The sequence below is a fragment of the Notolepis coatsorum genome (assembly GCF_963971535.1).
Source record: "Notolepis coatsorum genome assembly, chromosome: 8".
NCBI lineage: Eukaryota > Metazoa > Chordata > Actinopteri > Aulopiformes > Paralepididae > Notolepis > Notolepis coatsorum.
This window is the reverse complement of record NC_140172.1, coordinates 68,627,958-68,645,421: the sequence shown is the minus strand read 5'-3', so window position 1 is coordinate 68,645,421 and position 17,464 is coordinate 68,627,958. Positions and strand designations below refer to the sequence as shown.

The 17,464-nt window shown below is 40.6% G+C and overlaps 1 protein-coding gene across 1 annotated transcript in view; it reads left to right on the top strand.

Moving 5' to 3' along the window:
* Positions 1-750: 750 nt before the first annotated feature.
* The window catches only part of nufip2 (nuclear FMR1 interacting protein 2), a 38,051-nt gene continuing 21,337 nt past the window's right edge, over positions 751-17,464 (top strand). The window contains exon 1 of the mRNA XM_084320712.1: positions 751-923. Coding sequence (XP_084176838.1) covers positions 776-923 — 148 coding nt within the window. The 5' untranslated portion in view covers positions 751-775. The remainder of the gene's footprint in view (positions 924-17,464) is intronic.

Genomic DNA, 17,464 nt, shown 5'->3' with positions numbered 1-17,464 from the left:
GGGGGACGCCCCCCCGGGCCAGATTCCCAGCCATAATGTTCCCTAATATTGGAGACGTGGCAGCAGTCCTTGGTACGATTCTGCTCCATGCGAGGACCCCGCCCTTGCCTTATTGCCTCATGCATCACCTTTAGGGCAGGGCAAATGCTGCAAAATACTAGTCATTTCGTGTGAAAATGACTAACACATTGTAATTGCATTCAAAAAAAAAGGTGTCGTAGAATACTCCCCAACTACTTTGCATACGACACGTTGAAACTGTAGAACAGTGCTGGTGACCGGTCACCCGAAATAGTATCATTTTGAGACGTTTACCGCTGACGTTTACAGAGGCTTCCGTTTGACACACGCAGTGATTGGACTGTTTCTGCTACTTGCCTTGTGTGCTACAAGGAGACTATAAAAGAAGGAAGGGTCATCGTGTAGCCAAGTGTGGAAACTTTCAGTTCGGCCGACATTGAGTTGGATGGGATCAGCCGTCTCATCGTTTATGATGACCCGTCATTTAAACAGGTTATTACCTCGGATGTCAGAATCATCGCAAATGTGTTGCATTGTTAACTAGCTAACGTTTGATATATTGGTTGATGTATATATTTATTCAGATAGCTCCTGTATTTTGAATTTGAATACAGGCTTGGCACCAACCGTCTGGCACCAAGCAGAGCATAGAACGCTGGTATTCGGACGACGCGGTGACCCTTCCTTCTTGTATAGTCTCCTCTGTGTGCTACTAGCCTACTGGTAGAACAAGTCCAACACGGTATACACTTCAATGGAGGAACAGCCCAAAGATCGGGCACAAGAGAGACGATATTACCACCGCGGTGACGACAGAAATCCTATTCAACATACAACTTGTCTAAAAAATGATCAGACCCACTTCCAGCACCAGCATCAGGAAACGCAGACGAAGAAAACAGGTTGGGCCATCCGTAAAAGTTAGCTAACGTTCTAGCTAACGTTGGCTCTTCTAGCCAGAGCTAATGTCAACGAGCCGACGACTAGCGTGTTAGCTAACTAACGTTAACTCCACTGTTGGTTAAATAATAATCCTCTCGGTCACTAACGGTTAGTTGTGACCATATATAACGTTAGAACAATGTCGAAAACCTTACGGGCGAGTAGTCGGCCGGATTGACGGGTATTAATAACCCGAGTCGAAACAAAAAGCGAACATTAAGTTAGTTGGGGGACGTTGCGTGACAGTTGTCGCTGTTTGACATGTCGGGGATTGACCTTGTGTGCCGCTTTCACCAACCGTCGTTTCTGTTGCTTAATGGAACGGGATCCTCTGCGAAATAACATTATGGATAGTTTTATTCTTAAAAGCGTAGCGAAAAAACCATTGGACTTATTGTAGAGTGTTGAGCTTTAGGAAAACAAGCCGGCTCCACTGGAATGTTCTGAGCTTCCATTTCCTGTCGGCCATGTTGTGAAGCCGATGCTAAGCTGTGGACAGAGAGCACATATTTTAACCACCTCGATAACGTTTCTTTGACTATTAAAATGCGCATAGCTCACTTAGTTATTATTCCCCGTTATATAGGTAGATTTTGCGAACCGATACCGTGCGATATACGTTTGGCAACTAGCTGATTTAGTTAGCCAGCTAAGTTAGATAGTTAGCGTTAGCTCATGCTAGCCGTCTTGTTCCTCGGTGGGCCTGTTGCATGTTACAGGGAGAGGCGAGCCACGCAAACAGCTCCATTATGGCTGCGAATTAGAACAGATCTTCTGGATTTTAGCGTCGCTGAACAGAGCTTTGCCGGCCATCCATCAGACTGGTGCAACGTTAGTTAGCAGTTACATTATTATTGTATATCATGGCTGCCAATATTGAGCCAGGAAAATGTATTTCCACTGTCAGTAGGCCTAAAGTGTATTTTAAGTTGCAGCTAGCAAGGTAGTACCCATTACCAAGAGCTTGTGTGTGTGCTGCTGTATCACATGACATGGTGTACTCCAGCACGCCTGTCTGAAGGAAGGCCTTGAGTTAGGTTGACATAGTAACTTTAATTCCCAAGTGTCACACTATTACAGGGGGTCCCCAGAGTATTTCATGTATAAGGAACCCACATAACACAGACCCCCCTTTTTTATCCCAGGGCCCGATAGCATTTAAATGGATTGAATGGCCATTCTAATTCAAATCAATATTATTGAATGGTATTTTTGACTGGTAAAACTTAAAATGGCTGCTAGAACACTTGGAAATGCTGTCATGGCAAATCAGTCTTGGTTTGGTGCATGAGTCAGAAAGTTGATGTTACCATGGTAGAGGCATAATTTGGATGAACATTCCAGTGGCAGCTGTGGCAAACATTCCAATCTTTTGGGTCGCTATCCTCGCATGAAACAATGCTCATTTCCATGACAACATCGTTAAAATTCTGTGGTGGCCATCTTGGATGTACAGAGGGGAAATTACCATGATACTCTAGGAAAGCCATATTATCCCTTAATATTCTATGCAGGGCCCTATTATGAGAATATCTTTGTTTTGGACTCGATGGGGACCAATGGGAGAGTTGAACCTGTGAGTAAAATTACCAGTATTGTGTCATTGCGCAAACATTCAGTGAATGAAGTAGGCTAATTGTGAATGAAGTGAATTTTGCTGGGCATCCAGGAACCCACTCAAGGATCACATGCGTGTGTGTTTTGGGGGTGGGGAGGGCAATGTAGATAGTTGACTCCAGAGACGGAGACAATGTAGGTTAGGTTGTTAACTCATTAAAATGTGTGTCACAAGGCTAGTAACAGAAACAACCTTTAATTTCTCTCTGGGGACAATGTACAAGGTTCATACAGTCATGGAAAACCTGGAATAGTCATGACATTTGAAAATGGTGTTTTACTGGCCTGGGAATGTTATAGAAATTTGCTAAAATCTTGTAATGGTTTGGCTGCAGATCAATCTAGTATTCCTTTGACAGAATAACAACCCAAATAACGCATTTTCTGATTATGTTGATTGATTGCTTTTTTCCCCAGTGTCGTGCACCAAGGTGCCCAGCCTACATGCACAAGACACTAATAATAACGTTGGTGTAGGTCGGACATAAAGAAACATAAATGATTACGCAAATTCTAGATCATAAATAAAGTGATTTGTGTCCATCTCCCAAGCTTTACAAATTAAAATTCCCCCCCCTAAAAACACAGTTCAAGACTGAAGTCATCCAGCCAAAATAAATCTGCAGAGATAATCTTGGGTCTCATGAAAGGCGCTATATAAATCAAAAATTATTATAAGAGACATTTTCCAAATAGTCCTAGTACCTTTCTTAATGCAACATAAGGGACAGTAAAATGAATGCTGTTTGTTTAGGAATCGACAAATTTAGGGTGCGGTTACATTGATCCATACACAACAAAAAAAAATACTGAAGGTATCACTGTCCATTGGTTTGTTTAAAAAAATGGGACCGAACATAACGGTGCGTTTGCGGAAACGGCTGCTTCCCTGGAACACTGGAAAAGCATGATACTACTGTTCCACGACTTGTTTACAAGATCCTGTAATAGACAAGAAATTAGTACACTTCTTTTTGCTATATATCAACACAGATTGTTGTGCACATTGCAATTGTTTCTTCCAACATGGAGGACAAATTGTATACATTCGATAAAAGTAGAGATGTTCCGATACCATTTTTTCCTTCCCGATCCGATTCCGTATCGGCCGATACTGATCCGATACCAGCATACAAACTATATTATATAAATTATACTTTTTTTTTTTTTTTTCAGATACTGTTTTATACATACTGTTTTTTTTAGTAATAACTAGAAAGTAATGGTATTTATTCAACAACAGGTGATTGTATAGATTAGTATCATTAATCAATTAGTATGGGGCTGCGGCACTGCAGATATACCCTACTCCAATGATCCGCACGGACGTTAGACGGTGTTGCACTCGCTACCCAGTCTGTAAGCTAGTATCAGAGGCTCTGGCTAGTATTAACGTTCATGTTGTGATTCTCGATGCAAAATAAATATTCAACATTCTCTTTTGAGACTCCGCCTCATACTCTTATCCTTTGTCACTTGGAACTTGCTGTACTTTGCTTGTAGGTCTGCAGCCATTATGGCTGGATTATGAATAGCACCAACTTTAGCCACGGTACCGTTATCAAGCTAAGCTAGCTGACCTAGCTCGTCTTCCCCGCATTGACATTTGATAACGTTAGTCAGCTAACGCTAGTCAGTAGCTACTTTACTTAAATACGATTCACCGTGGGTGCATTATTGTTGATAGACGGACAGTGTCAGGTCCTGGAGAAAGGACAGGCGATCATCTGATTTGATCTAACGTTAAAGCGGATGTTCCAACTAGCTAGCTTTTCAGCTAATGCTATAATAACGCCAGCAAGCAAAACACATCCCGTCCGGCCGTCACACGCTCTGTCGGGGACAATGGAATTTAAGAAAGTATCTGCTGTTAAAATGACAAACAGCATCACACTTTAAAACACGTTCATTTTATAATCCTCACTCTCCGCAGGAGATAAATGACGTCATGGGATCGGAGGCTAGAATTTACGTGTACTCGCCGATACCAGCATTTTAGGCAGTATCGGCGGCATTTCCGATACTTAGTGATGCACGATATATATCGGCCACCGATATAATATCGGCCGATATGGCAGTTTTTTTTACACATCGGTAAAATGTACATGTTTTGGCCTTAAATAGTTTCAAAATATCTTGTCATTTCTGAAAATAAGTTACAAAAGTTTTAAAAAAAAAATGCGTTTTGGAAAATAGCTCTTTATTTGATTATCATAAAGTGTTTTCTATAAAGAGATATCGACATCGGTAAATATCGGTATCGGCCAGAACAGCAATATTAATATCGGTTATCGGTATCGGCCACAATTTTCACATCGGTGCATCACTACCGATACTGGTATCGGAACAAAAGGCCTCTGTTCCTTAGCCCAACATTTTGGAAGAGGAACTGCAGAACAATTGACCAAACATTTGTTCATATTCAAGTGATTGTCGCTTACTTAGACAATCTGTCACAGCCATAGATACACAATTATTCTATTGCCTCGTCTCTCCACTACCCAGGGGTTAGCCTGTCTTCGTGTATCCTTTCCGCAACGGAATTCGGTTTCCGGGTTCCTCTGATTGGCCGCGACCCCCACGTGACCCGCCCCCCTATCCACCGGCAGCGAGCGGACTCGCTCGCTTCCTCAATTTATACGCATGGAAGTATTGAATGAATGAGAACTTTATTTAACAGATTGCAGAATGGGTACAATACAGTACGGCTCAATACACACAATTGTTAAGGGGATGCAGACCTGAGAAAGACGTTTGTCTTGTTTACATCAGGGTCCCCCATTTTCAATTCATATAGAACGACTACGCCGTAACAAATCATTAAAAAAATATACCGTTAACTGGAATATGTTGTGCCTTTACACATGTGTTGGATTATGTAATTGGTTTGTCATGACAAACAAATTAAAAAATCGCGACCCGCTGGCTACAACAACACTCGGTGACTGCATGTAGTCAGAGCCAGAGCTCAGCGATGCCGCTCGCGGCAGCACATTCCCGCCGCGGGCTGAGCTCTGGTGTCCGCTGGAGCAAGCCAGAGACAGTCGGCGATGCGATATTTTATTTGTTTGTCATGACAAACCAATTACATAATCCAACATATGTGTAAAGGCACAACATATTCCAGTTAACGGTATCTTTTTTTAATGATTTGTTACAGCGCAATCAATACTTCCATGCATTCGGGACCTCCATGTTTTGGGGGTATTCATCAGACAAATCGGATCCGGGGATTCGGCTCCCATCAGTCGGGCAAGAACTGCAGGTTTTCAGCCTCTCCCCTCTCTCCTGGAGCTTAAGGGGGAGCTTAGTATTCCTGCCTCTGAGGAGGTGGCTACAACATCAACACACAGTGACTACATGCAGTCACTGTGTGTTGTTGTAGCCAGCGGGTAAATCGTGATTTTTTTAATTTGTTTGTCATGACAAACCAATTACATAATCCAACATATGTGTAAAGGCACAACATATTCCAGTTAACGGTATATTTTTTTAATGATTTGTTACGGCGTAGTCGTTCTATATGAATTGAAAATGGGGGACCCTGATGTAAACAAGACAAACGTCTTTCTCAGGTCTGCATCCCCTTAACAATTGTGTGTATTGAGCCGTACTGTATTGTACCCATTCTGCAATCTGTTAAATAAAGTTTTCATTCATTCATTCATTCAGTCAATACTTCCATGCGTATAAATTGAGGAAGCGAGCGAGTCCGCGGCCGCTCGCAGCAGCGGCAGAGCAGAGCGGTGGATAGGGGGGCGGGTCACGTGGGGGTCGCGGCCAATCAGAGGAACCCGGAAACCGAATTCCGTTGCGGAAAGGATACACGCGGCCTGTCTGGCACACAGTGAGCGTCTCCATTGTCTTTAGAACCTGGCTGGACCCTGGCTGAGACAGCCACCTCACAACCTGGCCAGACCTAGCAACCAGAGAGTTTACATGAAACGTAATGGAGACACAAACCCGACCATGGCTAGCCCCAGCCAGGCTGATCATAGCTAATGGATTGATTGTTTGATTGAAAACTTTAACAGTCAGGTTGCCGAATGGGTACAGTACAGCTCAATACTAACAACTGCTAAGGATGAAGACCAGAAGAAGACTTTCGTCTTGTTTACATAAGGGTCCTCCATTTTCAATTCATCAAGACATTTATGACATACAAGTCATACAAATATAAGGTACTGTGTAAGAAAAAGAGATCATAAAAAAATATACATCTGAAGGGGAAGAAACTACATTGGAGGGGGTTGGGTGGGGGGGGGAGGAGACGAGGCATAATTCAATGGCCACAGCATATGATAAATTAAGTAAAATCTTATGTTGGCATTAGTGATGCACGATATATCGGCCGCCGATATAATATCGGCCGATATGGCCGTTTTTTTACACATCGGTATCGGTCCGATATCAAGATAGGGCCGATATTAAAAAAAAAAAAAAAAAAAAAACATTTTTTTTTTTTTTTTTTATATATTTTTTTTCTTATTTTTACATGTTTTGGCCTTAAATAGTTTCAAAATATCAGTAATTTCTGAAAATAAGTTACAAAAGTAAAAAAAATTATGCGTTTTGGAAAATAGCTCTTTATTTGATTATCATAAAAAAGTGTTTTCTATACAGAGATATCGACATCGGTAAATATCGGTATCGGCCAGAACAGCAATATTAATATCGGTTATCGGTATCGGCCACAATTTTCACATCGGTGCATCACTAGTTGGCATTCATATCCACATAGTATTTAGGACTGGGTAATATTGTCAAAATGTCCTCACAATATGTGCTTCATATTGATCAATGTTGATTATTATCATCATGATGCTGGTGGCAGGGTTTTTCACTAGCAATTATTTTGGCCGGCCAACATGACCGATAATAACTATTCTAATTTACTGACGATGTAAGATTTAACGGCCATATAATGTAAATATACTTGCGGTAGGGCTGTCACTAACAATTATTTTGTTATAGATTAATCTGTTGATTTATTTGATCGATTAGTCGATTCATCTAAACGATTAATTTACCAGAAAAATCAACAATTGATTCTATTTGCAATTCATATTTCAAAATGTTTTACTAGTATCCGCAGGTCTAATTGCTAATCAAGTGAAGTATTTATCAACTATCCAGTTAGTGTAACTTTTAGCTACTTCATTCATTGATCATCATCATTGAACGTACAGAGAGAGAGATGGGCTCAGCCTCAGCCCCCCCTTCCTCACTATTGGAACTCTATGACACCGATTTCTCCTGCTTAGCTTAGTTGGCGCTAGCAGCTAACATTGGTTTAAGGTTTTTACCGTGACGTGGGCATACAGGAATGGCGCGGATGTAAAGCATGTTAGATGCATTTATTGGACCCGTTGCTCACAGAGTTTACATAACAGCGTGACTCGCAAGAGGAGTTATCACAGGCTGTAGAACGCAGGGCTGAAGAGCTGTCATAACTTCTAAAATGTAAGGTGGGGGTATCTGGCTCAGCCCCTCCCTTCAAGCTGGAGTTGACGTGAAACATGGAAGTTATCAAATGCAAGCGAAACGCGCACTGTCGAGTCCTGACTCTAGGCAGAATCACGAATAGGGGTTTAAGAGAAGTTATTTATATTTTGAATGTGATTCATTGCACACTAGTTAGATTACACGTTGAGAATGTTATGACTTTGAACGTCTGCCATTTCCACTGCAATAGACATACAAGTAACAACAATACAATGCGTCAATCATGAATACACAAATCGACTAAATTTCATGGTCGACGAATCGTGACCACCCTAACTTGCAGTCATAAAGAAATTCATGAAAACACAGTTGTGGAAAGTAATAAGTACTTATCAGTCACGGAGTCTTTGATCACATTGAATGGTGATTCATTTTGGGAATACATTTGTTCTCTAATGTAACTTTGTTGGTAGACTACTCCTTCGAACAATTTTACGTTAATACTGCTGACTATAATAACATAATTAGCAAGCATAATGTAGCTCGTCCTGTGTACTTCATACACATAGTGTAGCTTGTGTGTAGAGCTGCCGCGGTATTGATGTTTTCCTTACCGCACAAATTTGCGAAATATTTCCTACCGCTGCGGTTATTACCGCACACACACACACAAAAAAAAAGTTTGAATGCATTTTTTTTGTAGTCTACTCTTTATAGCATATAGCCTGCCTCTAGTCTAAATGTCTATCTTTAGAGGATGACTTTGCAGCATGAATATTGTTTGGGATTCGGCAAGCACGCATTCGTTAAAAGTGAAACACGGATTCGAAGTATCCCCTCTGTGTCGCGGGCAGGGGTGGTAGCGGCGCGCCCGCCGGTTACCCCCCGACCCTTTCTTCTTCTTATTCTTATTATAACGTTACTACTTATGATTACAAAGGCATTCGTTTTGTGGCATTACGTTATATAGTTACACGTTCGTATTTACCGGACCATAGCAAGGCAAGCGTTACTCATATCTCAGTTCCTTTCTTTGCTCAGAGCGTGCAAAGTTGTACCCATTCTGCGGTCTGTTAATAAAGTTTTCAATCAGACAAGTGTATAGAACGAAGGGCTTTTATTATAACATTTCGTTGCAGTAAAATCATTATGCCTCGTTCCCTGAGGAGCGACGGTACGTCGGTAATCCACTCCGGTCTCCGGTGGGAGCTAACGTATATTAGCCGTGTTGTGACTGTGAGCTCTGATCAATGGCTGAGATTCAGGAAGTAAAAGCACTGCAAGACGATCCAACGTGTGACGCGTCTCTCTTCTGACAAATCAGTGGTCTGCAATGTTTCACATGACATTTCTGGTACCCAATAGGGTCGCTTGGAACCTCGATAGAGGAGTAGGGTATATCTGCAGAGCCGCAAGCCCAACGAGAGAAGGGTACTTTATTATTATAAAAAAAAAACAGCGGTGACGCGGTATTCAGCCTACTCTTGCGGTGGGAGTGATGTAACAGCGATACCGCGGTAATGCGGTAATCGCGGCAGCTCTACTTGTGTGTGCTACATACACATAGGTCGCTTTCACATATAGTTTTGGTGGACTCGGTGCGGTTCTGGGGGTGAAGTTGCAACATTGTTGCATTCTTCATTTGGTTCGCCTGCGTTCACATAGAGAAATCTGTGAGGCGGACCGAGACCTTCTGAACAATGTCACGCGGTCGAAAAGGGCGCTTGTCTATTGGACAGTGGAAATGTGTGTGTGGCTGCAAGCCGTGTGTGTGCGCGCGCGCTTGTGTGTGGACTGTCTGCGAGCCCTCCAGATCAGCGGAGCGAGTTTTGACATGGCATTGATCCATTGTTCTATTGAAGCACATTACCACCATCCTCTCGCTAAACAACTTGTAGACCAATAATAATAATATAATAATAGTATTGGAGCAGAAAGTTCGCGATTATGGGATGTTGATGTATGCGATCCATTTCCAGGTTGTATAATAATTAGTGCTGTCAAACGATTAAAATATTTAACTCGATTAATCGCATGATTGTCCATAGTTAACTCGCGATTAATCGCAAATTAATCGCATTTTAAAAAAAAATTTTTTTACCTTAAACAGATCTTTTTCAAGTTCCAAGTTTTAATACTCTTATCAACATGCAAGTCAACAAATGCTTGCTTTGTGCAGCCATTTAACACAAAAGGATGACCCTCATGCATTGCAAATTTGCATCAAATTCAAAACAGAGTGATGCACAAAATAACTTAAAAGAAAATAATAATTTAAAACAATGAATAAAGTGTGCATGAAATAATAGGGGAAAGAAAACGTTAGGAACTTGTTACATTCACACACACAAGGGCTGATTAATCACACACCCCCCTCTCTCCCTCACACACACACTCTCCCAGCTCTTTTTCTCTTTTGCCCCTTCCTCATCTCTCTCACCCCCCTCTCTCTCTATATCTCACACACACACACACACACACACACACACACACACACACACACACACACACACACACACACACACACACACACACACACACACTTCAGAAACAAACATAGTATCAATGAGAGCATCAATAATACACCTGAGTGAAGTCTAGTAATAAAAAAAAAATTTTTTTTTTTTTTTTTTTTTTTTTTAGTTAATCTTGAGTTAAAAAAATTAGTGGCATTAATAGAATCGGGAGTTAACGCGATATTAACGCGATATATTTGACAGCCTTAATAATAATATATACGTCCAAATCATGTTTATCGAGTTATTGGCAACGGATCACTATCCAGTGTGTCGAGCTCGAGTCCCGCGAGCGATAGCGAGTGGCCAGACCGAATATGGATGAGCACCACTTCCTGCCGCTCATTTCCTGTTTGGGCGATCCGCCGATCGGCCACCAGATGGCGCTATTGAACCGTTGGAGAGTTGAGAGGAGATCAACAGGAGATCTCAAGTCTCCGTGGGTAAAATATGATTGCCATCACAGATTTTTGAAATATTGATCTCAAAGACGCCTTACGGGCGTCATTGGCAGATTACGCATGGCGAGCAATGACGTGGTAACACGTTCTTGGCGAGAAAAGGGTTAAAATAGTGGCCATATTGTTTTATCAAGCTCATATTGACAACATGAAAAGACATTAAAATGTGACGACACATCCTTTGTTTAATTTTGATTGTAAAATTTGAGAACAATGCCACTGTGGTGGCCTCCTTCCTGTCACAAGGCAAACATTGTTGTGACTAGAAGGGCTACAGCTACCGCAAATACCGCCACTGTGATGAAAGAATGTAAGTTATTTATTAACTTTACCTTAACCTTGAAGGTGCTATAGATAACATTCAGCCACTAGATGTCGCACTAGAGCACCAGCATGTAAAGATTACTCTATATACAAATGTTATCTATATAGCACATTTAACCTCACTGAAGATATAGGGGTTTGCAATTGATAACCACAAGATGAACCAGATTTGGCCACACTTCTGGCCATAGCCTTATCCATTCTAGTTAAACAAACTTGAGCGGTCTTGGGTAACACAACAACACCATGCATCTATTTTATATTTGTCTGGCAGTCATGTAGTTTGGCCTACCAACCTGAAAGGATAGTTAGGATTTTTGGACATTAACACTATGGTTGCCAAAAACGCCGTACCACGTCATTCCCCGCCATGCCCATTCTGCCAAAGACGCCGTACCACGTCTTTGATATCAATATTTCAAAAATCTGTGATCGAAATCATATTTCTCCCCCGGAGACTTGAGATCTACTGTTGATCCCCTCTCAACTCCAACGGTTCAAGAGCGCCATCTGGTGGCGGATTGGCGGATCGCCCAGAGCGGAAACAGGAAATGGAAGCTGGTGCTCATTCCAATTCGGTCCTATCACTCTGTAATAGTCCCAGGACTCGAGCTAGACACAACGGATAGCAATCCGTTACCAATAACTCTATAAACAACATGATTTGGACGTATATACTATTATACAACCTGGAAATGGATCACATATTTCTACATCCCATAATAGGAATATTTCTGTTCCACGCTCATCACCCAACGCTATGAGGAAGCTACGGTAAGATTCAGCGTTATTTTTTAACGTGTTCGATACTAACTGCTCTAATGATCATATCACCCACACTAGATGAATCATCTAACGTTGGCCACGGAATTATAAACGACCCCCCCCCCCCCATCCGGTCAACATCAGATGATCAGTAGTAACTTCTAGAAGCACATCCATTTGAAATTTTTTATCTCGCGCAGATTCCTATCAAACTGTATTTGATCATCAATATAATGCATTTGGGGCTATAAATCAAGTTCTGGAGAAAGCTGCAGAAAACGATAAAACATACTTATACTTTAGACCGTATTTTAGTATGAATATGTGAATGAAAAAGTATAACGTTGCTACACCCTGAACAATAGATACTTGACGTTGAATGGGCCATAGTAATGTCAATTTAGCAATACAATTTAGAAAGAAGCAAATAAGGTAAACATCCCCATAGACAAATAGAGCTGGCGGAGGATGGTATATTAAGAATATAAGCCTGGCGACCAAAGTGTTAAGTTAGTATGAAATAGCTATTCGCTTACTTAGAGTCCCGTGGTCAGAGTTCTGGTCTGGTTCCGAGCAAACCAGAAAGCAAATGGGGTCTTGAAATATAGCTATTCATATTTTTAGTATTTTTTGCAAATGGTTTAGTTAAAATTGTTTAGTTAAAATCAGCGTTTCCGTTAGCCGGTAATTACCGGTATTTGACGGCAAAATCTGTTGAAGTCCGACATATGTAATCTCTCCGGTCTTAGGCCTAACAAAAATAATAGTTGGTTTCAGGTTGGTTGTCAGTTTGGCCATGGGTAGGTAGGGAATTTATTTTATTTTTTTTTTTTATTTTATTCTTTCCCACGGCGACTATGGATAGGGAATTTCTTTATTTAATTAAAATGTTCACAACAACATGGATGCATGTACTCTGCCAGCATGTTTAATATCCATAATACTAAATGTTTGACTAAGATTTCTATGAAACTTTATTCTTAAAAAAAAAAAAAAAAAAAAAAAAAATCTGATTTTTTTTTTTTTTTTTTTTTTTTTATAATATATAATTTTTTTTTAAAACTCATAAAATATATTGGGTCGCACCTAAATCGGCAGGGTCGGTCGGCAACCTGAAACCAACCATTATTTTTGTTAGGCCTTAATGTCCGGTGAAAATAATTCCCTGAGTCTAAGCACAATTTGATTATTTGAATTGTATTAAAATAGGCTAAAATTAAATAGCCTATGCTAGGGCTGGGCGATATGGAAAAAAATCATATCGCGATAACGACATGATAATTTTATTTTATTTCTCGATATCGATAATTATCGAATTGTTATAAGTATATAAAAAAAAAAAAAAACGTTTTTTTTTTTTTTTTTTTTTTTTTTTTAACAACAGATGTATGTTTATTTTGCAGCAATTCTTTGTCATTGCCGCCATCTTTAGTGTTACATCCCCTCACACTCCAGTTCTCAGGCTGCAGCTGGTTTAAAAGCTAAAGTAAACCGGCTTCTCTGCTGGCTGTGGCTCCAGAGGAGTTGAACAGTTCTGGCTCTGCTAGTTTATTTTCGATCTTTTGGCGCTTTTTTGGTGGACAAACCACCGCACATGTGCACTGTGACTCGTGACTGGAGTCTAGTTCTGCTAGCACACATAGCCTACTGTGTACAGACGGTTTCAAAATGTATTTTAAATTAGAAGGCAAACAAAATGGTCAAGAGAAAAATAAATCTGAATTTGGTCAGTATTGTCATTTGGACAAGCAAAGCCATTACTTTAAGTTGCAGGCAAGAAAGACAAGTCTGTCCACGGTCTCTGGTTTTAAAACTGCCCTGTTGCAGGTAAAAAAAGAAAAATTAAAAAAAAACGATTTTTCGATTTTTTTTTAATTTCGATATTCGATATCGATTATTAAAATATATCGCGATATTTATCGTTATCGTTATATCGCCCAGCCCTAGCCTATGCGATGAACGAAACGATCATTACATTTGTTTCCTCGTTGCTTCTAATAATGACAACGACGTTGTCAGCGAGAGCTTACTGCTGGGTGTGCGAACTTTTGTGAAGCTGCAGAGCCAGAGCAACAACAGCACAATGCAGTATTCCAGCAGTACTCCAATTCAGCCATTTTCAGCTAATGTTGGGTGGGGGGCGCTGCTGTGCGGTTCCCAGAAAAGAGCCAATAACAGCTAAATGAGCTGCTCTGCAGCGCCATACTCTTTGCAAATAAGTCGTTGCGAGGTGGAGAGAGTCGTCACGCAAACCACGATAATGTTGCCGTCTCTCTGCTTTCTCAGTTCTTCGCTTGATATAATTAATACAAATGTCCAATATAACTGAATTCGTTAGCTCATAAAAATGTGATTATAACAGATTGCTGTTTAGTGTCGGACCGACTGCCCACATACGCGGTCTATTTTATTTCAAGTCAGCAGCAGCACGGAGTATCGAGGGACTTATTTTATTTGGAATATATTAATGACTGTATACGCAAAAGTAGCCTAGTTTTTAGTAATAATATTATAAATCTACATGCCTTGAGGATGACATTCTTTATATAGCCTGCCTATCAATTGTTTTAAAGCTCAATAAACTATGACCGGAATTAATCTCATTTGTCCGGTAGATTGAAATCTTGCAGGTCACGGAGACCGGCAACAATTTTTTCTAACAGAAACCCTGGTTAAAATTGGACAAAGCAGTGGGTCAGTAATTACTTGCCATTCACCAAGTTTTTGTGAAATTGTATTGCACCACATGGTTCAGCTACCAAATGCTGTATTAACTTTTAACTATTAAATTATGCTTGTCCTGTAAAATAAATGTAGGCCTAGTCCACACTGTACACTATGGGTATTTTTTAAATGATCTGGAGGGGAGACGACGGGGAGCTCTCCATGGTCCTAATTGCAGAGAAGGTACTCTGTTTTCAAGAATATCCGCATGAAGGGGAGGCTGGGTAGCGCAGTGGACTAGGCGTATGCCTACCACCGCAGAGACAGTGGGATCGAATCCAGCTGCCGCTGTACCTCCGGCTTGGTCGGTCGTCCATACTGACACAATTGGCAGTGTCAGCGGGTGGGAAACCGGTGGGGTGGGTCCTGGTCGTTGTAAACAGCGACTCCTACAGGTCGGTCGGGGCACCGGCTCAGCGAGGAAGGGATCTGGGTGAGGTAGTGTGATCCTCCCACGCGTTACACTCACCCAATGAGAGTCCTCGCTGTCGGGTGAAAAAGAAGCGGCTGGCTGACTCTGCATGTATCGGAGGAGACATGTGATAGTCTTCAACTCTCCCTAGACCGGCAAGTGGGGGGGCAAATGCGCGCAACGACAAGGGAGGGAAGGGAATTGGCATAACGACAAAAAATTGGGATGGGGAAAAAATACAGAAAAAGGGGGAGAAGTAGATGCATAAAATAAAAAATTTTATATCTGCATGATGTTAGCGTTTTCCATAAGCTCTGGTTTCACCAGTCTACACAATGCAGTGTATTTTATTTTTTTTTTTAACAAAGATTGTTTCAAAGATACCCGCGTATGTGTGGATGAGGCCTTAGTCACAAGTAGCCATAATGGTCCGTGGTCCTAATGATGTGGCCCCTAATCCACTGGGGAACTTTAAGGAACAGTTCACTTTAAAATGAAAAGTCTGTCATCTCCTCACCCCCATTTATCAAATAAGCTTTTTTAGAAATGTTTTAACCCATCATAAAACTGATCTATTTTACTCCAAGGATTTAGGGCTGTCCCTGAAGCCTGTTTTTGGGCTTCGAACTTCGTCAGGGTTTTTCGAACGGACGTTCGAACCTTTTGTTTTCATTTAAAAAAAATAATAATAAAAAAAGAAATTCAAAGATTATTTTTTTATATATATAATAAATATCCTCAACTAAATCCTCAATTTGATTAAATTAGTCTTTATTTGTTTGTTATCAACTGAATATAACTCATCAGTTTTAATACTATAATATTAGTGTAGTCTAATCTTTATCTGCAACTGTGACGAAAAACCCCATTGGTTTAAACAGAATGAATAGACACATAAAAAAAAAATTATAATAACAAATCTGAATGTTGATTTAGAATTCGAACACCAACGTAACGAACGAAGCTCAGAACGTTTGGGCTCAGCCCTACAAGGATTACAAAACTTATTAATGTAAACTTTCTACAGCCACAAAATACTGCAGCCAAAAACTCATATTTACCTGTTGGCCTCATATAGGGCTGGGCGATATGACCAAAAACGTTATCGCGATAAAATTATAAAATTATTTTCATATAATTCGATATCGATAATTATCGTCGATATAATGTCTGTCAAGTTTAATTAACTTCTTATGCTGCTGCGAATGTCTCGAGTCGAGTTGATGTCGTCATCAGTCCGCGCACGTTAGCAGTTAGCCGACAAGCGGAATATCTCATGACAATGTAATAAATATGACACTAAAATACTCTCTTCCGCCACAATACATTGCAACGACGTCCACTGTATACCCACACTACTATAAACGTGGCCTCAGAATTCACGCCACACACATACTCGGCACGTAAATATATAAAACATCGCCGTGCAAGCTAGTTATCCTAGCCAGCCTGTTGCTTCTAAGCAGTGTATTCCATGACAATGTGCTAAATATGACACTAAAATACTCTCTTCCGCCACAATATATTGAAACGATGTCCGCTGTATACCCACACTACTATAAACGTGGCCTCAGAATTCACGCCACACACATACTCGGCACGTAAATATATAAAACATCGCAGTGCAAGCTAATTAGCCTAGCAAGCCTTGTTGTTGAGTGAGTCCTACCTCTGGGTCTCCTTCCGGGTCTTCTTCGCTCTCGGCCATCTCCTTCACCGATTGGTTGTTAGTGCGTGCTCATATCCAAGCTTGGAAAATCGATATATCGAAACTTTGAGACCACGTTTCATGTTTATTTCGAGGAAATAATTTATCGCGATAGTTATCGTTATCGTTTTATCGCCCAGCCCTAGCCTCATATGAACCGCTGAGTCACTCAACAAGCTGGTTACCCACTTGTTAACGTTCAGATCAGTAATTAGGCCTTTAATACCTATACCATATGTGTACAGTATTACTGCTGCCATGTATACATTTGTTGGAATGAGTTGGGAGATGCTAAGTATAAAAAAAATATATATATGATCCATGGAAATGTAGCATATCATTCTTTGCATGTAGGTTCAATTTAGATTTATCCGCTAGTATTTCTAATTGACAAATAGTACATCACTTGGCAATTAATTAGATTAGATTAAAATGTGTCATCATACAGCACAAGTACAGTACAACAAAAATAAGTTTGCAGTAAAGTGCAATTTCAATGTACAAGTAATTAAACTGGAGTATATATAAA